The 26,604-nt window shown below is 34.9% G+C and overlaps 1 protein-coding gene across 3 annotated transcripts in view; it reads left to right on the top strand.

Annotated features, from left to right (window-relative positions):
- The window catches only part of EPHA6 (EPH receptor A6), a 925,594-nt gene that overhangs the window by 758,551 nt on the left and 140,439 nt on the right, over positions 1-26,604 (top strand). The window contains exon 12 of one of the 3 annotated variants that reach the window (XM_019024873.4): positions 15,386-15,511. The exons of the other annotated variants lie outside the window; for them this stretch is intronic. Within the exon in view, the coding sequence (XP_018880418.3) occupies positions 15,386-15,511 (126 nt within the window). The remainder of the gene's footprint in view (positions 1-15,385; positions 15,512-26,604) is intronic. 3 annotated transcript variants of the gene reach the window in all.

Raw genomic sequence — 26,604 nt, forward strand, 5'->3', positions numbered from 1 at the left:
GAAAAGAAAATTTGCATAAGACTTATCCAAAGTAAACAAATCTAAAGATATTGAGAGAAAAACAAATAGAGAGAAATGTTTTCTACAGTAAAAATTTATTCACTATTGAAGATGAAATTTTCTTTTAATAGTGAAGGAACACAAGCCATTGATTTGTGAAACTTTCCTTCCTTTCTCTTTCTCTTTCTTTTCATCATACATCTAAGCATCAGGCATTGAGCTAAGCTTATGAATTAAAAAAAAAATCCCCTGTCTTGAGAGAGCTCACAAAAAATTGTTTCCCAATTTTTATGCTCTTTAGTGTTATCTCCAGGGAGTCAGAGGCAGTGACTCTCCAGGACTCATTACCTATTAAGGCAGTGCTCTTAACTGTCAAGGTACCTCATGACATAACCAGTTAAAATTTTTATCTCTAGCTATTCACTTCTAGATAATAGGAAAAGCAAAAATCAAGTACAGATTCTCTTAAAAGCAAATTAAGAAGTTGTATGTAAATATCACTCTTAATCTTATCTTTTCCCATTTTTTTTTTTTTTTTTTTTAGTGGAAGAGAAGGAAGTAGAGTAATATTTGGGTCTTTGGAAGTTATGTTTCAATGTGACTTCATTTCTCATTCATTTTCTGATGCAGTGACAGACTGAGAACAATCCAGGCAGATGAGTGGCATCTGGGTTGGTGGATAGACTCAGAAATAATTGCCCAGATAGAGTAAGAAGAATAGGCTAGAACAGCCAAAATTACATCCATGAAGTCTGTTTCAAAATCTGAGTATGAGATAAGAGTCATCAGAGGATATTGACACAGGTAATTTAGGGACCAGGAATGCTAAGAAAGGAAAAGCCAGACTATCAGCATAGAGTCAGATTCTGTTGTAAGTGACAGAAAACCCCAAATAAAAAGTAGAAAAATTATTCCTTTCACAAATAAGCAACATCCAGAGGTAAGCAATCAACAGCTAGTAGGATAGCTTCATGAACCTCCGAGACCCAAGATCCTTCGACATACTGAACAACTGTCTTCAGCACACTGCCCAGGATGGTTGTGTAAGTTGCATTTTTCAAGAAGGAAGAAGGGGTACATATAGTCCCATTTCCTCCGTTCAGGGATACTTCCTGGAAATTGCAAACACTACTTCCATTTCCACTCACTGATCACATAGCTTCATCTGGATAAGTAAGAAAGCTGGAAAAATATGGTCTTTATTCTGGCCAGCCATATGGCCCTTAACGTCAGGGGTTTTGAAACTGGGTTGAAAGAAACAGGTATGGAAAGGCCACTGTCAGTCTCTGCCACCATGAGCTCAGATCATGACTAGAGGTATAGGACTTTCCTCAATCATCAAGTATGAACTGAGGTTGTTCCTTTTGGAGGATACCTTGCCATGTACTTTAGGGGCTGATTTGGCCTTTTAAAAAGATTTTTTCAGACGGAAGGTTTTCAAATAGTGGAGATTATTCTTACTTTTTTAACTGGATATGCATCATAAATTTAAAAAATTTCGGGGAACTAAAACTTCTGTTTCATTCAACTGAATTTTTATAACAGTCTTATACACTTATCTATTGTGTATGAATGTGTTAAAAATTTGGCCAGTCAATACTTTTAAATACAGTCACACATACACACATGAATGCGTGCCCTTATGCAACCATTTTTCTTTGGTCTATCAATATATGCCATTAACCTAAAAATTTATCTCCTCTTCATTTTTCTTTCATGTTTATTTCTTGACAAGCCTGTTCCACTATCCAGTATTTATGTTTGCCAGCAATTCTTTTCTATAAATACAGTTTGCTAGATTATAGCTAAATCTGTACTTAAATACAAACTCTCTGGGACTTTCTCCAAACTCAAGGTTTGTGATTATAATTAGGCAATAATATTGTCACTTGCTTTTTTCTTTCTTGAAAGTACCTAATCTCCTTAGGTATCTGCCCCTTAGTGCTGTAAAGATGTGATTTGAAAAGTAAGTTTAAACCGTTCTTTCTAATTAGGCTGCACTTATTTTTGTATTCCCAGCCTTATACCCAGATTACCTGGAAGGTATATATACTCAGTTAAGACACATTCGATCTGAAATCTATATGACTTTGAGTATAAATGGGCACCTCTTAATGATTGAGATTGAGCCAACTGCTCATTCAGCTGAGGTGAATTAAGTCTTCTAGGGCACCAGTGTGCCATTTAGTAAATTACATCATCCAGCACACTAAATGTGCCTCGCATGGGTGAACAGCTTCCTTCCAGGGTGTACTTTCCTCCCCCTCATTCTCCACTGGCCCTACCTTATTGATGTCATAGGGTGATTCATATGACTCAGTATTTACCCACAGCCTCAGACAATAAGACTGCACCATTATTTACACCACTGCAGAACACATGCGCCAGTATGTAAAGGGTAAACGAGAAAGTTATTTTGTTTGGATTTTTTGTAAGTCAAATATAAACAAAAGAGCATCACTATCCTCTAGATTCTGAAACTGTAAAATATACTGTCATATATCGCTTCTCGGCCTTTCGGCTAAGATCAAGTGTAAATTTACCATCATATAGTAAAATGGCTTAGCCCCTTAAAAATATCAATAAACAAGCATCTTTTTAAAAAAAGTATTAACACAACAGTATGTACATAAAACAAACCTATTTAAATAGCAGTAAAATTGAATATAATACTTTGAAAGCAATAAGTTTTTATTTTTCACTTGCAAATACAAATGTTCTTTTAATTTTAACTCAGTCCTATTCTCTTAGATATTAAAACTTTAGACATTTATTGGATCCTGTTTTGGAAACTAACATCTAGGGCATAAAGTAGTTTTTGTGGTGCCATAATTTGTTAAATAATACTTTGAAAGTGGCTGGGTGCCCAAAGAGTTCATGCAGAAATAAAATGCACTCAAACTGCTTCCAAATGTTTTCCTCTCCACATATATCACATCAGAAGCTGCTGTTTCTCTCACACTGTCACTGTATCTAAGAAGCTATAATCATTCACCACCCCTAGTGGAACATTTTAGCAAACTACTCAAATTTACATCCAAGCCAATGTTTAAAATTAAATTAAAAGCATGTATGTTAAGTGAACCAATAATCTCATGATACAAGGGTCTGAAATTGCCTTGGAACTAGCTCTGAAGAATACATTAGGAGGGGCATTTTCAACAGTGAACAACACCTGCTTGCTTTTTATCCCTCACTTTTTCTCTTGACTCTCCTTCAACAATATTCTTATGGGACAGGATGTATTTGGGTCCTCATTTTGAACTCAGTTTAATGGCCTTTCAAGGATAGCCTAATGATAAACAGAGTCGAAAATGGTGGCACAGCAAGGGGCTGGAAGATGTGAATGGAGATATTATTCCAGGCAGTCTCAACATGCCCAGTTTTAATGTGACTAAACAGTCATAAAGTCAGGCTTCTTTGAGTCTGTTTCCGTTTTCTCCCTATTATCAGGAATGAGTGTTGTCTCATATCAGACTTGAAAATTAGGTGAATATAGGCCTCAGTGGCATCCAGCTTACAAAAAGGAATAGCTTCACTAAAAGTTAGAAGTTATTTGAAACTGTATAATGCCTGCCTCTTTCAAACCCATTTCACACTTATGATCTTATTTGAAAATAGAGCCCAACACACTGTTATTACTTTGCTTCGAGGCCATAGTTGAGGTGAAATTGGCTGGCTCCTATACAGGAGAGTTAGGCCTGCAGAGAATGAATGCTAAGTCAGTCTCTCCCCTCATGGAATAGCATCCCTAGCTATGTGCCTCCCTTGTCTTTCATGCTCACATAAGCAATCCAAATTGCTCCACCCTCAAGATCGTCTCTCTGTCTGTCTCTTAAATACATAAATGAGAAGGCACATATGCAACCCTGGGATAAATGTTGGGAAGGATGTATGTGGCCCACGTCTGGCTGTTTGTATTATTCAGTGTTCACCGATCTGTCTGGGAGTGAAAGACTATATGAGATATCAAGAGGGACTTGACAGGTCAGAACATTTTTAGGACTCAAGTGATATTTTCACTATCTTGCATGAATGTTGTCATTTTACTTTTAGAAGTTTAAAGGAAGTTTAGAAGCAAAACATGGGTACATGTTGTAATTCCCATTTTTAAATGTTACCTTTACAATTAACCCCTATATGCAACATGCCATGCCAAGTTCTATTGCACGTATTAAAATGAGAAGCTTCTTCAAATAATTTATTGTAAGATACATGAAAAGAAATACCTATACTGCAAGTAAAAAATGTGATAATTTTACACATGATAGAGAGAAAAGAGCCACAGAGAAAGGTCTATTTTGTGCCAGGCACTTTATAAACACTATTTTCTATAATTGTCCTCATAACATCAAATTTCCCACACATTACCAAAATGAGAACTGAGGCTCAGGGAGTTTAAGTGACTTGCATAAGGTCATGCAGCAAGCTATGCACAGCAAAGTTTTGAAGCTGGATCCCTCTGGCTCCACACCTGTGCTCTTCCCATTGCAGCTTTGCTGCCTCCTGAGGGAGCACAGATGAGGGCAAGATGATTCCAGCAGCAGACAAATAAAAAGCCTCTTAGAAGAGGTGGCATTTGAGCAGTGTATTTAGAATGAGTCAGGCCAATATGGGGTATTCTTTCTTTGTGCTAGAAGGAGTGAACAACACGTTCAAATAACAATGAATCTTCCTGTATGTTTGCAGGAAAATGTGAAGGATTCTGAAGCCGTTCTTTTTTATTTTTATTTCATTTTATTTATTTATTTATTTTGAGACAGAGTTTTGCTCTTGTTGCCCAGGCTGAGGCTGGAGTGCAATGGCCCAATCTCAGCTTACTGCAACCTCCACCTCCCAGGATCAAGCAATTCTCCTGCCTCAGCCTCCTGAATAGCTGGGATTGCAGGCATGTGCCACCACACCCGGATAATTTTGTATTTTTAGTAGAGATGGGGTTTCTCCATATTGGTCAGGCAGGTCTCAAACCCCTGACCTGAGGTGATCTGCCCACCTCGGCCTCCCAAAGTGCTAGCATTGCAGGTGTGAGCCACCACGCCTGGCCATAAAGCCACTCTTATGTCTTGGTTTTATACTCACCAGTAGGGAGATTTTGGAATTTTTTAACTGAAGAGTGACATAATCTAAACTGGGAGGACCCGGGGAAGCATCCACTGAAGTGTTTACACCATGCACATTTGCAGGTAGAGACATGGAAGGAAATCCCATGTCTTACCTCATGCAAAAAATAGCTACCTGGAAAAGTGGACATATCTTGCCACCAACACCCTACCACCAGTACCATTGCATACATGTCATACATTTATCATATGAGAGTCGATATAAAGTCATATTAGGGCCTTGTTTAGTTTCATTTTCTTTGGCTGCTTTCAATTGTTTCAAGACTAATTGTGTTCCCTGATTATCTACAAAACCAATCAAGTAGTAATTATTAAATAGTAACATGGAAATTAACCAAATTATCCTGCCATCTCATCCACACCATATAGATACCATTTTGACCTGAAAAAGCTGGTATCTTAGCCTTAAATGAAAAATGTTTGATATGTATTAAAACATTTGTTCGTAGATAGTGCTGCCAAGGATGTTATTATATCTGTGAGTAAAACTAAATCCAGAACATTCTCTTTTAAACTTTGTTTATGAGAAAGCGACAATGTGATATAGGTGACAGCAAGACTCACACTAGCAATGAACGGCCAGTCTGGTCTATAGGCAGCTTTGGAAAATTACAAACAGGCAGATGCAGCCTGCCTCATGACCTCTTTATCTAGTGTGCTAAAAGTGCAGACCTCACTTTAATAATGTGACAGATATACCCACAGTTCATAAATATTAAATACATAGCACACTTTGGCTGCAGAGCTAAATAGATCTAGCTCTCATACATGTTGATAAATGCTGCTTAACAACGCCTTAGCTGACTCCTTGGCACCTGAGGTGTAAAATGGTTTTTTAGAAGAACATATAGTTGGCAGGGCATGGCGGCTCACGCCTGTAATCCCAGCACTTTGGGAAGCCGAGGCGGGTGTATCACAAAGTCAGGAGATCGAGACCATCCTGGCTAACACGGTGAAACCCCGTCTCTACTAAAAATACAAAAAATTAGCTGAGCGTGGTGGTGGGCGCCTGTAGTCCCAGCTACTCTGGAGGCTGAGACAGGAGAATGGTGTGAACCCGGGAGGCAGAGCTTGCAGTGAGCCGAGATCGTGCCACTGCACTCCAGCCTGGGTGACAGAGCGAGACTCCGTCTCAAAAAAAAAAAAAAAAAAAAGAAAGAAATACTTTGGTATAACTCTAACAAAATATGTACAAGATCTGTATGAGGAAAGCTACAAAACTCTGATGAAAGAAATCAAAGAACCAAATAAACAGAAAAATATTCCATGTTCATGGATAAGAAGACTCAATATTATTCAGATGTCACTTCTTCACAAGTTGATCAACAGATTCAATACAATGTCAATCAAAATCCCAGCAAGTTACTTTGTGGATATCAACAAACTGACTAGAAAGTTTATAAAGAAAGTTTATAAAGAACATATAGTTTAAAAGTCTGACCTCAGGGAAAAAACAGCTAGGTAGGAATCTGCCAACCAAGGTAGCCTGTACGGTGGCTAATTGGAAGGACATGTTTTTTCAAGTTCACTCGACCCTTCCATCACTTCTTAGATAAAAGAACTTTAGAATTTTAAAAGTTTTGGAAATTTAGTCTGCCCCGATCCCTGAACAGTGGGTCATCATAAGCATATAAAGTGGAAAGTTCTCAATTTCATTGAACATTAATAATTATATATATTTTTGATGCTATTTTTACTATTTGAGTGTACATTGTTTTGAAAGTGCTGACATTGAGAAAACTCAATCTGTTATTTTACAAAGTCAAACTACCTTTGTATTGTTCATATAAAGATGATTTTAATTCAACTCAATAAATATTACCTTGAGCTCCTACCATGCACAAGATCTGGGACTGAGCATGTCAAGGAGAATAAGACATACACAACTCATTCCTTATGCTTAAGAGTTCACAGCCTAGTGAGAAAGATGAATGTATAAGCTAAAAGTCACCCTCTGGCAGCCCACAGGCTAAAATCATCCAAGAGATGTATTTTATATGATATCTGCTGTGTTTTTTAAAAACATTTGAGTTCATTGCTATTAGTCAGAGCTTTCACCTTTCAGTACAACAGAATCCCTTTGTCATCAACCGGATATAATTACTTATTGCACCCAATGGACCCTTCAAGGCATTTGAGTTTGGTACCATGAAATTGTAGACACATAAATATTGCCACTGTGATAGACTTCGGCCTTTATTATAATACCTAAAATTATATGGAGGAACAGAGAAGAGAATAGCAAGTAAGTTCTCTCCAGCTATGTCAAGAACGTTTTGACAGGGGAGATGATACCTGCCAAAACCAGAAGGGACTTCCAGACAGAGGAAAGATCATGAAGGCATGGAGACATGAAATGGTCTCCATGAAGGAGAAGGAGGAAAATATTTATCCCCATGTATTGAACATTTATTGCCAACCACTAATAGGCAGTCCTCATGTGATTCATGATAAACCAATACGTTTATTATTAGCTCCACTTTTCAAATGAGAAAACTGAATGAAAGAGAAGATAAATAACTTATCCAAGATTAATCAGTTAGTGAATGGTAGAGTCAGAATTCAAAGTTCTGCCTGACCTCAAACCTAGACATTTTTATTACTAAACATGATGGACGTATTAGCAGATTGTAGATTTATTCAGGACACTTTTTCAGTAATTAAGAGTCCAAGTTCCACTGAATATAAGCAGAGGCAAAACCACTGGTCACAGCCTCCACTTAGGGAAAATACATGCTTCACTCAGTGTAGCGAATGGAATAAAAATTATGTAAATAGACTTTTAGAGCTTAAAGGAAACTTAGGAAAGTTACAGTCCACATTCAGCATTTTGCAGGTGAGAAAATTCAGGCATTTAAAATATTTGCTTTTAAAAAGTCGAAGAACTTCTATTTTAAATACAAATTAAAACCTACCTTTCAATATGTCTTAGTCTTAATCAACTCCAAAATATTTTAATTCTCCTTGCTAGTGCTATAGTTTTAAAATATAATTTACAGCAACCATAATTTTGTGATACGCATTCTACAAGTCCAAAGTTTTAAAGATAACTCAGGGAAAAATTGAACATTTATTTGTAAAAGCACTAAAGAAATACCTCATAAAAATCTAGCCATGAAACTGCACTTTTTGCTTCAATACATTTATTGTGTCCTATTTAACAAGGGGATGAAATATCTATAGGATTCATATTACAGTTACCTGAAGGATTTTTTTAAGTTAAAAATAAAACAGTAATGGTCATATTATTTTTAATTGTATTTAGTACTGAACACTGTGGGTTGGGGTTAGTGTGCAGGTAAAGAGGAAAATACTAATTTAGTTGTAGGGGCATGTCCAGTTACAAGAATTTAGATAATGGACAAAGTTATGTGATTGCATCTTTGGATTAGTTTAGTCAGACTCAGTCCCTGAAAATAATATTGTCATATCAAAAATTATTTGATTTTCTATTTTTATATTAAAAATGTATGTCATAGGTTAAAAAATAGATGTGGCAATAAATATTTATTGAATAAATTAAGTCAGTGAATGGATAAAAGCATAAATTAGTAAGTTATTCATGAATAGTTATATTTTCCCATTCTAAGCCAAATTGAAAATCAGCTCCCTTCCAGCTATAGAAAGTTGCTCTTGGCCTAGGAAACAATTGAGCAGGCAGAGTACTTCCTTAGATCCTAGCAAAATATTTGCTTAAGTAGCAATTTGTCACTTTTTATTTGATCATTTTTGTATCCACTCACTCAACTTGCATTTATTGAAACCCAGATCTGTGCATCTTCTGGTCACATTAGAGGAGACCACAGCGAACTCCCAGCCGTCCCACCTCATGCATCACAATGAGGCAGTAATAATCCTTTCTTTACCAAAGTAGGCAGAGCAGCGTAGTCTGCCCAAGACTGCATGTTATCAGTTAAGGAGGACACGCGAAATAAAGATCTCCATGGAGTAAAAGATGCATTTTTCCAATGCTTTACATTAAATGTTTCTTATTGTTATTGGTCTTCCTCACTGGTGACATAAACTTATTGAATCTCTAGCCTCATCCACCATCACAGAAAACAAAGAAGCATTTGCTCAAACAAAAGAGGTTTATGGTCTTACTTCTGTTAGTGGAGGAAATAATGTATAATGTTATAAATTACTATAACTAGAAAAAAAGAGAGGCATGTAGGAAACAAAATATGAGTTACACAAGGAATGGAGGGAAATACACAGTCTGACAAAGTAAGGATAAATGAAATTAGATAGGAGACAGAAAATAGAAAGATGGTAGGTAGGTCAGTACTTAGATGGATGGATGGATAGACGATGGATGGATGGATAGATAGACAGACAGACAGACACACAGACAGATAGATAGATAGATAGATAGATAGATAGATAGATAGATAGATAGACAGATAGATAGATAGATAAGGTTTGAAGTTTCAGGAATGAGCCTTCTTCAGGGAAAGTAGCCCTTGGCATTGCATTAGGTTCAATAGACTAGTTTATCTTTGTGCTTTGAAATTATTCTTACTGTAGCTCAGAGGTACCAGAGTTCATCCAAAACCAGTAAGGGAATGGCTACTATGTGCCAGTTACAGAACTCAATACTGGATACTCAAGTATAAAGAAAGGGCAGGGTGTGGTGGCACATGCCCGCAATCCCAGCACTTTGGAAAGCCAAGGCGGGCGGATCACCTGAGGTCAGGAGTTGGAGACCAGCCTGGCCAACATAGTAAAAACCTGTCTCTACTAAAAATACAAAAATTAGCCAGACATGGTGGTGGGAACCTGTAATCCCAGCTACTCTGGAGGCTGAGGCAGGAGAATCGCTTGAACCCGGAAGGCAGAATGGCAGAATCCAGTGAGCCAAGATCACCCCTTAGCCTGGGCAACAGAATGAGACTCCGTCTCAAAAAAAAAAAAAAAAAAAGAAACTGTCTTACTTCTGAATGCAGACACTCTATTCTCAGCTCTTCAAATTATTGTTCATGTTCCTATCATTAAATATTTTGGGCCCAAACTCTCCACTGTATAAATACTCATTTGTAAATCATATATATGCTCTGCCTTATTATTGTTTTATGCTTATTATAAAACATAGAAAATATAAAATAAGGACAAAATAAAAATATTTCAAAATAATATTCACTTTACATATTATTGGTACAAAATTTAACAATTTAGGTCTGACTCGAAGTTCATTTTGTTTCAATATTTGATTTCACGTAATAATCACACTACAAACAGGCACAACATATATAAAATGCTACATATTTATGGCCAGGTTTGCTATGATATGGGTGGAATCTGTACTTTTAGTAGTGCTCCCAGTGGTTTTTTGTGGCTTCCTCTTTTTAGATACCATCCTTATTTTCATAATGTAGTTGATGAATAACTCATTTTAGGAGTTGAAGAAATCGATTTTGCATATTCTATTTGCTTACTTGGGCCTTTATTATGAATTTTCTAATGAATATCCAAGGTTGGACACCACTATGTAAGAAACAACATGGTCTTCTAGGATCACTGTGTTGGGCCAGGTAAAATTAAAGCTTTGCCCTGATTGTTCAAGCCCTTGAAGTAAATTATTTACTTCATTCTTACTTTGGCATTTTTCTCACTGTTTTATTACTTAGATAAGTGATCACCAAAATTCTCTGATCACACACATCTAACAATAAAAATGTTTGAGCAAGTTTTACAGGGGATATTATCAGTATATTTTATTTATACTTTATTTGTATCAACTAGTATGATATTATATATATTTATAAAAAAATAAACATAGCAATTACTAAAGGATGAGGAAAAGCATAAATATAAATGGAATTTTCAGTATTTTCTTTCTACTGCCCATCTTCCATGCACTCTGTTGGTATACCCCCCTGCCCAATTTTGGAAAACACTAGTATGAAGTAAACTCATTACTGAACAAGGTGTAACAGAAGACGACCAAACATAGTAACAAGTAATCTTCCTGCACCACCTCAAACACACATATGTGTGCATGTATTTCAAATTTCCAATTCTAAATTTTCTGTCTTTTATTAAGTCAGTGTATCTATTGTCTACTTATAGATCTTAATGTGTATTTGCAAAAATGCAACCTAATGAAAACAATTTGAAGAAGTCATATCTCATTTATATTACAGAGATATTATCATTACTGTTAAACTTTTTGCCATCAAAAGTAAATTATTAATATGTAATCTTCAAAGAAGGGAATCTTTTCTATGAGGAGTTTGTATATGTATGTGGGGGAATCTGCATTAGGAAATTTTATCAATTTATTTCAATTTTATGCTTAAAGGCTTCTTTTTAAAGAAACACTAAGACTGCTAAATAATAGCAATGGTTTATGTTTATAATCATTTGCTTCATTTAATTCTCATGAACAGCCCACTAGAGTCAGTTATAATTTTCAATTTACAGATGACGAAATTGAAGCACAGTTTAAGCTCATTGTTAGTCTGTTATCTTTTACACAAATGTTTTTTGACAATTTGCCTTCAGAGCTGATTTGTTAAGCACATGTGAAAATTTCTTTTCTTTTTTATAATTTCAACTTTTATTTTAGATTAAGGAATACATGTGCGGGTTTGTTACATATGCAAATGTTTAATGATCCTTAATTTACAACATAGAGATATTTAAGGGAGATTGCTACAATATCAAATTTAAAAAGATATTTTGTTTCCAGAGTTTAAGTCAAGCTTGTCCAGCCTGTGGCCTGGGAGCCTCATGTGGCCCAGGATGGCTTTGAATGTGACCCAACACAAGTTCCTAAAGTTTCTTAAAATATTATGAGGTTGTATTGCGATTTTTTCTTTTCTTTTCTTTTCTTTTTTAGCTCATGATCTCTCATTAGTGTTAGTGTATTTTATGTGTGGCCCAAGACAATTCTTCTTCTAACATGCCCCATAGAAGCCAAAAGATTGGACACCCCTTGTTACGGATTAAATATATATATTTTTAGGATGATTTGAAAACTGATTATGCTGTAGGGGCCAGTTTACTATAATCAGAATGCTTCCTCAGTTGATCAAGCCAGAAGGAAGCATGCAGGCCATGTCAGCTTCTGCTTTTTTCCCACTGTCTCATTACATGACCTATTAACTAGCAACTTTTTAAAATAATAATAATAATAATTCTTTACTAACATACAGTATTTCTCAGTGGGTACTACTAGCATTTTGAGAAATAATTTTTTTTTCAGAGATTATACAACTTATTTCAACAACTTTAGTCTTCCACTCACTAAATACTAGGAATGCCTTTCCTCAGTCCTAATTTGTGACTCTCCCTACTGGGAAAGTTATCATGAAAGTGGAGAACCACTGCACTAAGGAGAGAATCGAAATCAGAGTTTTAGAATAGTGTATGTGAAATGACACATTTTGTATCTTGAACTTGTAACGGATAGAGGAATACTCTTATTACATATAAAATCTAATTTATATTAACAAATACTCCACGGAATGTAACTAAAAACAAAATATTCGTGGAAGTGGATATTGCTCCTGCTACACATTTTAGATTTCATTTACTTTTTAGCTACAATATCATTGAATAATAAATTCCACAATTAATTAAAAGAAAACAGGCAGAGAGAGTTAGCAACTTAAGCAATTGGGAAAGCCAGACTAAAACTAATTTATATCAAACCCCAAAACTTAACACCTAGTGGATGAAGAAACAAGGAAATTATAACAAAGAATTGCTGTTTCTCCTGAATAAATTGTGAAAATTTACTTTAGTGTTTCATGCAATCTCTGTTGATATAACTGACCTTAAGGAGAAAAATGATAAGGCATTACTATCACATAATATCTCACCTGAATATATATTCATGTACACCAGTCCTTCTATTTTGTTTGTTTGTTTTTTCAGCTGTGAAAAATGACAGTTCCTTAAGGAAGAGATGCCACAATAGATGAAAGACGTTTTTACCCATGGTAAAGAAACATAGCAGAGACATTATGAATGATGCAGGAAGCTTAGGAAAATGAAAGCTGCTATTAACTATGACAGGCTGTCACAACAACAAAAACAGTAATCAATGCAATCATAGCAATAAGATAATATTTGTATTAGTTTCTTTCAAAAAGTTAAAATAATGGGTATCTTTTCTAAGTTAACAGTTTGGATAATGTTGGGAAAAACTCAGATAAAAATCTCAATGTGTAACATATTAACATTATCTAGAGCCACTACTTTATATATTTTTGTTTTTCTTCAAATTTCCTTTAATTTCATTTATATCATTTTTTCTTTGCTCTTCATGACTATGTTATGTTTCTTTATGATCTAACATTCTTGAACTGAGTTTCCTATTACTTGGCTTCAATAAATCCATAATCAGCTAAAATTGCATTATTTTAGCTTTTCACAGCATATAATAAAATCTGCATTTGTTGTCATTATTTTCCCTATTGTAACAATATCATTACTCTTGCAACTTTAAGTAAGACTGCTGTCTAAATATATGATCACCCCACTTGGTATTCAATGATGCACCTTCATTACAAGTGTTATCTCAGAAAATGATGAAACATTGCAATGTGGAAAATGCCTTGTGTGGGAAACATTGCACACAGACACATATTAACTTTGTGTTCAATGATAGACATTCCATGCATTCACAAGGAAGTTTGTTGCACTACTCCTTGTAAGTTACCTCGGAGCACTTTCTGACTTACCACTTGGCATTCTTGCCCTGTCTCTTAATGTTTAAGGGACTCCAGCTCTTCATGACAGAACCCTACACTAAGGTCCCATAAAATCAACAACAAAACTAGTTTATTCACTGTAATTTTTTTTTCTAAGCTTTCTTTAATCCAGTGCACACTGTATTGGCCTCACCTGTTAAAATACACATTGTAACTTTGCTCTTTCATGAAAACATTTATAAAGATCTGAGAGATGTGAACTTTTCTTTACCAATAACATTCTCCATTGAAGCAAGATATATATATAGTGTACCCAGTTCCTTTAATTCTGACCCAAGTTCAAAGAAGCCTCAAATTTTAACTTATTTTTGGTAGAGAATTTGTGTCAAGATACAGAGTGAGGTCTCTTCGCAAACACAGAACTTGCTAAATCTGAGCATGAAAGGAAAGACCCCAGGATTCAAAATGTGAAGCTACGCAGCCTGAGGCATTTCAGAGTGGCTGAACAAAATACAGTCCTTACAATCATCAGTGTAACTTGTTTTGTTTTGTTTTGTTGGTGGGTGGGGGAGGGTTCTAGTGCAATTTTTGCCTTTGATTGGCCGTATCAGTTACCAGTGATGCCCATTCACTAATACTGCAAGTGTATTAAATTTTCTTCTGAGTGAGTTTAGGATCTTAAAGTCATTAAGACACCAAATTATGATGTTACTATTCCAAAGTGCAGAGTTTCTAACTCATATTCAGAGGATAGCAATCTCCCAAATAAGAATGTATTCGTGATTTATTTTTATTCTGGTGTGGGAAGAGTTTGTCCTGGTAGTCTACCAACCACGTGGCAGTGACTCCCCTCCTTAGGTCTCAGTTTGTTGGTCTAAAATGAGTGTTTTTAACTAGATGATCTCTACACTGTTATTTCGTTCTGACACTCTTTTATTCTATGATTCATTATATAATTTTATGGATAAATTTCCAAGCCACTTACTTTTTCTTTACAATATCCTTCTTAAAAATGGAAAAGCATGTGGTTTTACCTTTGCAAACTCTCATGTCTTGTCTCTAATGGGAAAGTATAACAAATTAATAATTGTGTACATCAATTTTCTTGTCCCTGTTGCAAAAATATGTAATTACTGCATGATGTAAAAATTTTCCTTATTTTAAGCACTAATAGAGATAGACCTAAAGTAAAGTACTGCTCCTGTTGTTATAGCATATATCAGATCTTATCGTGGCTATTTTCTGCATGCCTGTAACTCATGTAGGCATGAATTCTGCAAATAAACAACATCAATGACTAGCATTTATATCCATTTTATTATTCCATAGCACAGCTTTATGTTCTAAATGTAGGTTTGGAAATTGTATCTAGCACTCTGATGCTTCTAACCCTCTTTAATTGTAACTAGCTGAGTAGCTTTCTTTTCAAGAAACTAAGTTGATTTTATAAATTTATGGAGTAAAAAATGCATTCCATCCCTTTAATTTTATAACTTCTTCGTAAAATTTGATGTCTTTGTTGATTTTAGGTTTTATTCCATGTAAATGATCAGTGCTTTTCCATAAAGAAGACTTTGATTAATGTCAATTTTTATCTCTTAAAAGGATCCTTCCCGGCCATTGGGGTGGAGGCGTTTTGCCCCAGCTTCCTGAGGGCAGGGTTTTTAAATAGCATCCAGGCCCCGCATCCAGTGCCAGGGGGAGGATCTTTGCCCCCCAGGATTCCTGCTGGTAGGTATTTCAGGTGAAGTTTTCTGCCACCATATACAGCAGTAGGATTGTGCTCATAGTTGATAGGCCCCAAATACAAAATGAATATTGCTTAAATATATTGTGGAAAAGAAATGTAAGTGACTGCTTAAATGCAGAAACCATATTTATAATACTGAATGCTGTCAAAATGGCACAAAGGAAGTGAAAGGACTCTGCGCACCTAATTCGCATAGTGCTGCCTCCTCACCTGAGAAAATTTTTACTTAAGTAAGAATTAGAGCTTCAGATCCAAAATATGTAACTCAAGAATAAACAAAGATGGACTTCAGACACTTTGCTACTTGGAATTGGCCAGAAAAGTGAATTAAAAACTAAGTGTTCTTGGCAGAAAGAGTAATTTCATAGAGTTAATAGAGAATTAAAGTATCCTTTCATTACAGAAAAAAAAATGATTTGAAGAAACCAGAAAGTAGCAACCTGAAAGACATATTTTAGAATAAAAATTAATATGCATTTTTCCCTAAAAATGCCAATCTGACCAAAGCCATATTTTATTGAGAGAAACAAAATATAGGATATTGAACACTTAAAAATGCAATTTCAAATTTACTAAAACACTTTGCAGGTTATCCATGGCATGATTGTAATTACAATTTGTTTCTTCCCTGACATTTAGTAAAATATCCAGCTGCCTTCCTTCATTGTACCTAAAGGATGCAATCTTACTTTACATTTTATATGTGTCTTAGCAAAACAGAATTCAAATATTGATTCTTGGAGTTTTGAAATCATAATTATTGTGATTTTTATTATAACTAATAATAATGCTAAAAAATTATTGTTATGACATCAATGTATTCAGGAGAGCTGGCCCAGCCTGCAATGTAATGGGAACACTTCAAAAGACTGGGAAATCCAATAAAAACAAAAATCCCAGCAATGTACATTTCTTGTCCTTGTTAGCATAATTATACCAACAAATCTTAAGACCATTCTACACTGATATTTTTCCTTTGCTTTTCAATTACTCTTTTCTAGTTAATTGAAACATATAAATATGCTTTGAAGTCATTTAGCTTCATCACTGGATAATTTATTGACGTGGTTAGATACTTTGTGGCCAAGAATACCACTGAAAGAGCAGAAACCAAAATTACACGAGTTAAAAGATTGTAAATTTTCACTTTATTGGGTGTTATATTGCCCTTTTTCTCCTTAGAGAAAGAAATGATACCAATTGTACAGAAATTTTGTTGTTGATGATGTTGTTGCAAAGGATTAGAAAGAAAAACTATATAAGCCAAGCTCTCAGAGTTAACTGCAAATATAAACATGTAGCTTTCATATATAATTAATATCCCAGTGATTGGAATTTAGAAGATGAGCAGATTGTGTAGAGTTTAATGGCCTCACCCTTAACTCTTAATGACAAATCTTGGTCAAGTCAGATATGTTTGGCAGAAATGACATTATGAAGTTTAAGACTGACTTGAATTATTCAACATCACTTTTAGAAAACAAAAAACCTTTGTCATTTAGCTACTGAGAATGACAGAAGCAAGATGATTGTTCTATAACACATACAGAAACAACTTTCCAGAGAGGGATCTAAAAGAACATTCTAGCACTCTATTCTTCTAGGCTTTAAGCCAAATTTGCCTCGAGCTTTCATAGGAGAGAAAACTCAGTTCAGTTTTCATGACTTACATACAAATCAGGTGTAACAAAATTGCTTCATAAAAAATGTATAGATCTAAACTTGTCCCTGTTTCCACAAACTGAAAGTAACTCAACACACTTTTCCTGGCTTATATCATTTTGATAAGTCATCTCTGTACATTTTGTGTGATACTTTTTGGTAATGACTGCTACTATTTCAAAGAATTTTTTTATCCTTTCTTGTTCAACTATAGCTTATTTCCCAACATTTTTTTTATATTTTGTGTAAAGAGGAATGAAGCAGTAATCATGAGAAGTTTTTATTATTTTATATTTTTTAAAAATCTAAAGTATTTCTTTGCCATCTAATAGCTGAATTAATACCCTTCAGATTTCAGACATCAATTTGAGGGCAGCAAGTGTTTTCTCCCATGGCCCATACTATGACACTTTAAACACTCAGCTGAAGGTTGATGCCCACTGGGCAGCAGTAAACTCACTTTCTGCCAATTGATTATCGGTCACAGTATTTTAAGGGTCACGTAAGACATTTTCTGTATCAGTCAAGAAATTTAAAAACCTGTTCTATTGCTAATTTAGTTCCCAATTACTTATCATAATCAAATTTAAAAGAGATACGTGACTATGTCTTATATATAATAGTTTGTGCTTCACGTCACACTGTGCTATTAAAGAGCAGTATTTCTATAGTACTTACTTTTACACTAACTATAATAATCACAGATTCATTGAATCATGAGACCCAGAAAGCAGACAAGCCTGAAATTAGTATTTATGCAACAGTTGTCAACTGTTTATAAGTTTCTCATTTCTAAAAAGGTCATAGTAAAGGGTTATTATTCTTAGTTTCAGATGGAGAAAAACACCAGGAAGTATTAGCTGAAAATTGAATAGCAAGTTTATCAATACGATTAACAGAATGCATTTGTGTAGTAGTCACCAATACAGGAAGAAATCACAGAAGGCCGGGCGCGGTGGCTCACGCCTGTAATCCCAGCACTTTGGGAGGCCAAGGCAGGTAGATCACCTGAGGTCAGGAGTTAGAGACCAGCCTGGCCAACATGGTGAGTCGCCATCTCTACTAAAAATACAAAAAATTAGCTGGGCATGGTGGCGGGCACCTGTAATCCCAGCTACCTGGGAGGCTGAGGCAGAGGAATCGCTTTATCCCGGGAGGTGGAAGTTGCAGTGAGCCGAGATGGTGCCACTGCACTCCAGCCTGGGCAATAAAAGCGAAACTTCATCTCAAAAAAGAAAAAAAAGGAAATCACAGGAGAGAAGAGGAGCGGAGAGGAGAGGAGACAAGAGGAGAGGAGAGGAAGCGAAGGAGAAAAGAGAGGGGAGAATAAAGGAAAGAAGAGAATGGGGAAGGAGAAGAGAAATTAGAAATGACGTAACTCTAAAATTTTATTTTTTAAAGGAAAGTCTTCCTCCACTATATTTATTACTGTTTAAATCAAATTCTACCACCTTGAAAAGAATGTGTCCCTCTTTTAAATATGTTATCAGACATATTCTCTCTTTTTTTTTTTTTTTTTTTTTTTTTGAGACAGAATCTCGCTCTGTCGCCCAGGCTGGAGGCTGGAGTGCAGTGGCGCGATCGGCTCACTGCAAGCTCCGCCTCCCGGGTTCACGCCATTCTCCTGCCTCAGCCTCACGAGTAGCTGGGACTACAGGCGCCCGCCACCACGCCCGGCTGATTTTTTGTATTTTTAGTAGAGGCGGGGTTTCACTGTGTTAGCCAGGATGGTCTCGATCTACTGACCTCATGATCCGCCCGCCTCTGCCTCCCAAAGTGCTGGGATTACAGGCGTGAGCCACCGCACCCGGCCATATCAGACATATTCTCTAAAATAATAAGCTTGCTCTCTTTGCTCCATGTAGTTTATTTCTTTAACTTAATTATGTTGTCAAACAGTATTTGAAAGTGGTTTAGAATTTTTTATATGCCATAGAGTATTGAGTATACGTAGTCTTAGACTAGTGGATCACATTATGACAGATTTCACCTCTACTCAAATCCTCTATATTTTTGGCAGTTTGATGTTTGCCATACACAAACGATAGGAGAATAATAAAGCATTAAAAATAAAATTCTACATTAATAGTGATGGAGTAACATATAGAAATTTCATGAATTCACTTTCTCTGTCACTTCTCAGCAATAACTATCTGACATCATATGGTATCTTAAATCTACATAAAATGCAACCATTACAATGTGTCTCAAAAATTAGACCTACCTATAAGATGTAAAGGCATGTTTATTATCTGCTAATTACTCAGCAAATCATATCTTAAGATTGAATGTGCTCATATCTACAAAATTTTAGCTTACTTTTTTTGTCAGTTTTCTATCAGTTGTGAGACTTGATAATATTTTTTACTAATGAAGTAACTCATATATATATATATGGGTTATGTTAGTTTAAGGTATACATTTGAGTTTGGTCTAGCAACAATTCCATATATATCTATGGAATATATATATATATGTATATATGCCAGATTGGATTATAGATATATAGAGATATATACAGAGAGATAGATAAATATGGAATATATATATATATATGTATATGGAATAGGTGGGTGACCAAACTCAAATATATATCTTAAACTAACAAGTTTTATCAATTATAAGAGAAGTCTATGAAAGAGAGAACTAGGGAATAAAATCAGTGTTGAATATCTCCCTAATATTTCCTTTGTGGTTAATCGTAGAAGCTCTTTAGTTATTGAAGCAATATTCTTCTGAGGTACCCTCTCTGTTTGCCTGCCTGTGCTTTAAGTACAATGCTATATGTATAATACCTCTTTTGACAATTTTACCTGAGCTTCTCTCCGTTCTATGACTTGTGTTAGGTTCAAAGGAAATGGCAAAGATAGCGTGAGACTTCCTGTCTGCTGCTCTGAATCAAATAACAGGAAAATTATGAACACATGGGTATTCAAAAACTATATTTGTGATTACTGAGTATATAATTAAGAATAATGTTTAATATTGTTTATTTATTTATCCTTTGGAAAGAGATTTGGATGAGCCTTATACTCAAATACCAAGCATTTTGACATCCTCACTGCTATTCTCTGAGTAGCCATTTTAGAAAATGGTTTAACAACCCAGATTTCTGTAAACCACATATCCAATAATGTCATTTCTATAGCAAAGGACATACAGTCCTCAGCCAACATTAAAATGTCTTTACAGTCCACTAACAATGTTTATCAATATTTTCCTTTCCATATTTCATGTGAAATCTTATCTGGGCTGAAGTCAGGGAAAATATTGTATTCACTATTATACAGTCAAAAATATTTTTATTCAGAAAGTATATGGCTTAGATGTTACAAATGGAATGTAAGTAAGCCAGGAATGATAAATAAATTTGAAGCTCTAGAAAATCTAGGATCTGGTGGATATAATATTATCAAGTTTTGATGCATATAGAGGACTGTAGAAAAGTAGTAATGCAAATATATAAGACTAGGTGGCAGACTTTGGAGAAATGTACACTAAGCTAAGGAAAATTGGCATAAACTCAATATGCCAAGGAAAGTCAACAGTGGAAAAGTATATGCATTTTAAATATGATCAAATTGCACTTCAGAAAAATCAAAGTAGATCATTTTGTTTCTTCATATTTTCAGACATTCTTTAAAAAGTTAGTACCTATTTTTAAATTCACAATTTGGCATTTCAAAATTAATTACTTATGACAAAACAATTTCTATTGACTAAATTCTTCCAATTATTTTTAAGTATTTTTCTTTAGCATATATTTTGTATTTAACAATATATTGTTGTAATAAGTTTATACAACATAAGATACAGTGGCATACTTTTTTTTTTTTTTTTTTTTGAGACAGAGTTTCGCTGTATCACCCAGGCGGGAGTGCAGTGGCACCACCTCGGCTCACTGCAAGCTCCGCCTCCTGGGTTCACACCATTGTCTCACCTCAGCCTCTCAAGTAGCTGGGACTACAGGCGCCCGCCCCCTTGCCCGGCTAATTTTTTGTATTTTCGGTAGAGACGGGGTTTCACCATGTTAGCCAGGGTGGTCTCAATCTCCTGACCTCGTGATCCACCTGCCTTGGCCTCCCAAAGTGCTGGGATTACAGGTGTGAACCACTGCACCGGCGGTGTACTTTTTAAGTAAGCGTACTTTTTAAGTAAGAGATGTTTAAGGGGGGGAATTTTCTTTTTTAATTGAAGGGTACATATTTTAGACATTTCTGCAGTTGAGAATGTTGCTAATTACCCTGGATGAGGTATATGTGTGTGTGTGTACGTACTTACACCGAAACTACTTATAAAGGAAATCTGAAAAACTAGATTAAATATGCAAAGTAAAATCCTGACTAAATCATTCAAAATATAAAATATAATAAAAATAAAATATTTATCTGGATTACTAACTCCTAGTTTCTTTATTCCTTGCCATTTAGATGATATCAAAAACACCAATACAGGCCCTACTTAATACCCAGCTGCACAGTTCTCCCTAGAGAGCGCTCCTCCTCTAAAATTTGCGCAGCTGCAGGCTTCAGAAGAAAACATTGCAAATGGCAGCTGTTATAAAACTAGGATGGAGATTCTGAGCCAGGTGTGGGTGAGAGAGCAACATTATTGCTATTTCAGGAGTGGGGAGAAGATAGAGAAGATAAGGTCACTGATGGAATGACAAACAGAACACACCGGCAAACCAAAGCACAAAGGAGGATGACATCAGTGATTGAGTTCCAGTTACACAACTCAAAACAACCCCTCTAAAATATTCGCAACACTGTTGGTGCTGGTTAGAGGTTTATTTTAAACCTCTAGAGGTTAGAGGTTAGAGGATTATTTTAAAATGTCTGTTTAGGATATACTCTACAACAAATGCAAAGGGAGCTAACCAGATAATGTCAAGGTTGCATGCAGGTGGCTCACTCTTGCTTAAAGTCAGTGGGTTCCAAAGAGCATGTACATCATCCTTTGGTTCTTTGGCTTACTTGAGGAGAAATACACGGTATGTTACAAAATGATATACAGTTTAAGGAAGGCAAGTTCAAGATATCAATTGGAATAAGAAAAATCAGGATGGGAACATATATAAAATAGAAGGTATAATTTAAACCTGCAAATAACATTCAGTTTATAAAAACTTTATTGCAGAGTTTATGAGTTTAAAGACTCCTGTGGACTGATGATTCTGATACTGTGGTACAGGTCATGAACTCAGATTCTTTTTGGATTTTATACTTTGTTTCTTGGCCAAAAATAAGACTCCTCATTATAAACCAGGTGAAAACTCGGCCATTATTTAACCTTCCTCCCCAACCCTGATTTTGAAAATCCAAGGCTCTACTCTCTTCCCCAAGAAAATGGACATGTGATCATGTATGTAAGTGTTTACATACAATTTTAGGAAGTCTCTGGACATCCTAAAGTTTGCATGCAAAGAACCCCTGGTTCTAAAGAATTCAATGTTCTATATATAAAGTTATGCTTAACTGACATAAGTGAGCATCATCTTTATGTAAGACTAGCAGTGCATTTTAAAAAAAAAAAAAGCTGCGTGATGCATTTGATATCAAGCTCTTGAGCTTTACAAAGAGAATTTCTATTTTTCTCCTTCCAGAAAGACATGAAAAATCTTAAAAGAGCCTTTAAGTAATCTCTAGATTTTTTTAGTAGTTCTTTTTTACTTCTCTATTTTCAGAATTTTTAAATAGTTCTAGCCTTTGGCCTTAACTAAGCCTTCTTATTAGCATAAATGTTTCTTTTATCTTAATATCATTTGAACAAGTTTGAATCTTAAAGATAGATATGATATATATATGGCTATTTAAATTCTCCATTGAGAACATACCTACTCCCTAGAGATCTTCATGTTTTATTATTACAGATTGTGCCATTTATTTTGGTCCTATTCAAAGAAACTATCAGCACTTTCAAAAGATGCATTCAAAATCATTTTCTTCTTACAAAGAAAAATTCTGAAAATCTTTCCGTGGCTTGCTAAGTTAGCTGAGTCTTCATGTAAATCAGTATTTACTATTTGTGCTGATTAGTATTTTTTTTGTAAGTGAGTTTTCACCTTAATTGGGAACATAATAAGAAACTAGGCTGCTCAGCTGTCTCTTCCTCTCCCGAGAACCATGTTGAGCCGCACAGGATAGCATACATGCCCTCATGGGATGCTGGACCACTTAAAAATATAACTAACATGGAGACAGACCAGCCCTGCTGTAAAACTTGTGTTGGCTCAGCCTTCATTGTTTTGCTTTGTAGGACAAATCACAGTGGAAGCTGCCCTATGCCACCATGTTGGCTTTTCATATTTCTGTCCACAGAGGTCTTAACAGCGAGTGCATTTATCAAAGCTGAACTTTTTAAAAATTAAACATCTTGGAAGAGTTGCAGAAAAGATTAAGAAATAAATAGTTACTTGCCTGGTGCATTGGGGGTGGGGAGAAGGAAAGTAGTCAGTGGTTTAATTATGTCATATGTATGACTATTTAACAAATATTTTTGCCATTGTAATTAAAATCACTCTGTAAATTACCTACGTAGTTAGAATACATGAAATATATTCTGTTTGGGGTTTATTTTATTTTTAAATTTTCTGATAATTTTCTTTTGACAGTGAATGATACAGAAAAGCCGAAAGCAAAATATTTGAACATTTATTTAATAATAAGACATTTTTCAAGCCAGAAGTAAAGCGTAGCATTTGAAATACCACTGGAAAATATGATGCTTTCTACCAAAAGCTTAGAGACTCTCTTAAAATATTCAGGATGTAACACTTTCTCTAGTGTCTTCCCCAGAGTTTTTGCAAAAGCATATAACATTGCTGCTCTTTAATGTTCTCATATATGCCTCTTACAACTGAAATTTCAACTTCTAAGCCTTGTCTTTTTAAGCCAAATTTGAGAATATTAATATAATATAAAACAAATTTATTTTTAATGGAACCTTAAGATTATTAATATAAACTGATGTTTGAGAAAGCAAAATCTGAAGGTTTTTCCAATCAGTGTCCTTAGTACATATTTCCTGTTTGTATAGAACGTTTTACAGCTTTGTAGGCCTTTAAAATCCTGGAATTTCTCAACAAAATATCCCAGGGAGCAACACAGTGCCTAGTTCATAATACCCTTCCAGGATGTTTCTAGCATAAGACACAGAGATTTGGGGTAATGCTTTATGCTCCTCAAATTACTAGTGGAAACAAGCTTTACTTTGGGGTATAAGGAGATGGCCAAGCATTCAGACTCTGGAACCAGATTGCCTGGCTTTAAGCCCCTGAGCTGCCAGTTGCTCACCGTGTGTCCTTAGGCAAGTTGCTTAAACTCTCAGTGCATCAGTAACCTTACCTGTTAAATTGAGCTAATAATTACACTTGCCACAAGGGTCAATATGAGGATTAAATGAGTTTAAACATGTAAAGCTCATAGAACAGTGCTAGCACATTGAAGAACTTATAAAAAATTGTTCTTACCTACCTGCTGATTTAGAGTAGTATCTATTTTTAAATTATACAAACAGATTTTAAAGAAGAAAACCAAGAACTAAAGCAGCATATAATTATTTATTTGACATGTAATTTAATTTAGTTTTGAACTTCGACATTATATAGTATTTCAAGATATGAAGATTCCTTGCTGTGTTTTTTTATTGCTTCCTAATAGTAATTCAACTATTAATTATTACATAACCACTTCCTTCATAATTTTGGGGAAGCAAAAATCACAAATAATTTCAAAAGATATGCTTTTAATTTGTATATCACCATTACTTTTCTAAATGTGAATGTAATACAAAATCAAGAAAGACATTCTTAAAAACTCATTTGTTATTAAATTTTTTCAATATGGTTAGTATCTTGTAGTGAAAACAATCCAACATGAGGCAAATTTGTCAGTAACTTTCATTGTTAACAAGACACTTTTAGTTCAGAAGAAACCTTTTTTCCTATATGATAATTTCTAGCAGGAAGAAGGACATCACTGAATATTACTGAGGTCAACTGATGCAGATGGCATGCCACTGCTCTCTGGAACCGGCAGGAAAATCATGTTTTGTTTCTCTAGCCTCAGGAAAATCATGTTTTGTTTCTCTAGCCTCACACCTTCCATTTACTCTAACAAATCTAGATTAAGAAATGTTACTATTTTCATAAATGCAGATCACCTCTCCTAATTTTTGCTCAGCTCTTTTATCACTAGAGAAAGTATTTTTTCAGCATTTTTCCAAGGGTATTTGGCTTACCACTAAATTTTAAAAAGGAAATGAAATAAATTAAGGGGGAAAATGGAATCGAATCATCATAGTGACTATATAAACTGAGGGTTTTCAAATCACTCTAAGATTAAAACCGTCAATTCTAGATTAACCATAAAACATGTTACAGGCAAAAATCTGTAAACAGAGTGCAGAAGATACAACATAGATTGTTAATGGGAATAAGAACCTACTTTTAGCAGATGTTATTGTTAAGAAATTATATGTTATAGTATGTTATTTAAAATAGGAAAATACTCATATAAATTGTTTTACTCTACCCTAAGAGAAACCATCTTGTTCATTAAAGCAATTTCAAACCTGTCAATTTCAGGCATATACGATTTAAATGGACCTTTGAGACCATCAGAGAGCTCCTAAATTTACTAACACTAGTCATTTTACTAATGAACCTTATTAGCTCTGCAAACCACTTCTTAGCTTAGGATTCAACATCTAGTCAGTAAGGTAGCATGTAATACTCAACATATAGCCATTCATTTAATTAGCTGTTATTGGGTGACTCAATATTCAGTAGTTTGTTCTATTCTCTGATTTAAACACATTATCCTTTTCATCTCACCACCCTAAGGAGGAGGCTATAATAATATACCCATATATAATAAAATCAATAATAATATACAAATGAGGAAATTAAATATGCCAATGAGAAATATACAATATTCAAATGAGGAAACAGAGACAGTAAGTTGAAAAGTGAGTTATAAAAGGTTACTTGTCCAAAGGGGAAAACATCTCCAATATCAGGCTATGTGACTCTAATCTTACAACTTCAACTGTACTGTGCTGGGTGAGCAAAATACAGAGTAACCAATCATCCTAGTTTGCCTGGGACACAAGAATTTTAGTGCTAAAACTGGAAGTTTACTGCATCGTATGAAACATGTAACTAGCAATAATTTTACTTTCACTTAGCCAAAGATGATAAAATAATTTTCATGTCAATACCAATCTGCAATAAAATATAACAATTTTCTATTTTTTTAAAACTTTTCGTGACATAGTGTGCAAACATAATAATACAGAAGCAGATACCTATGCACAAAAGGAAAGGAAAGTAGATGGACATCAACATTTTAGTGACAAACATTGTACTAATTATGTATTTTCTCATCCGATTATTTCAAAAAGTTTATAT

The sequence above is a fragment of the Gorilla gorilla genome, chromosome 2 (genome assembly GCF_029281585.2).
Source record: "Gorilla gorilla gorilla isolate KB3781 chromosome 2, NHGRI_mGorGor1-v2.1_pri, whole genome shotgun sequence".
Lineage (NCBI taxonomy): Eukaryota > Metazoa > Chordata > Mammalia > Primates > Hominidae > Gorilla > Gorilla gorilla.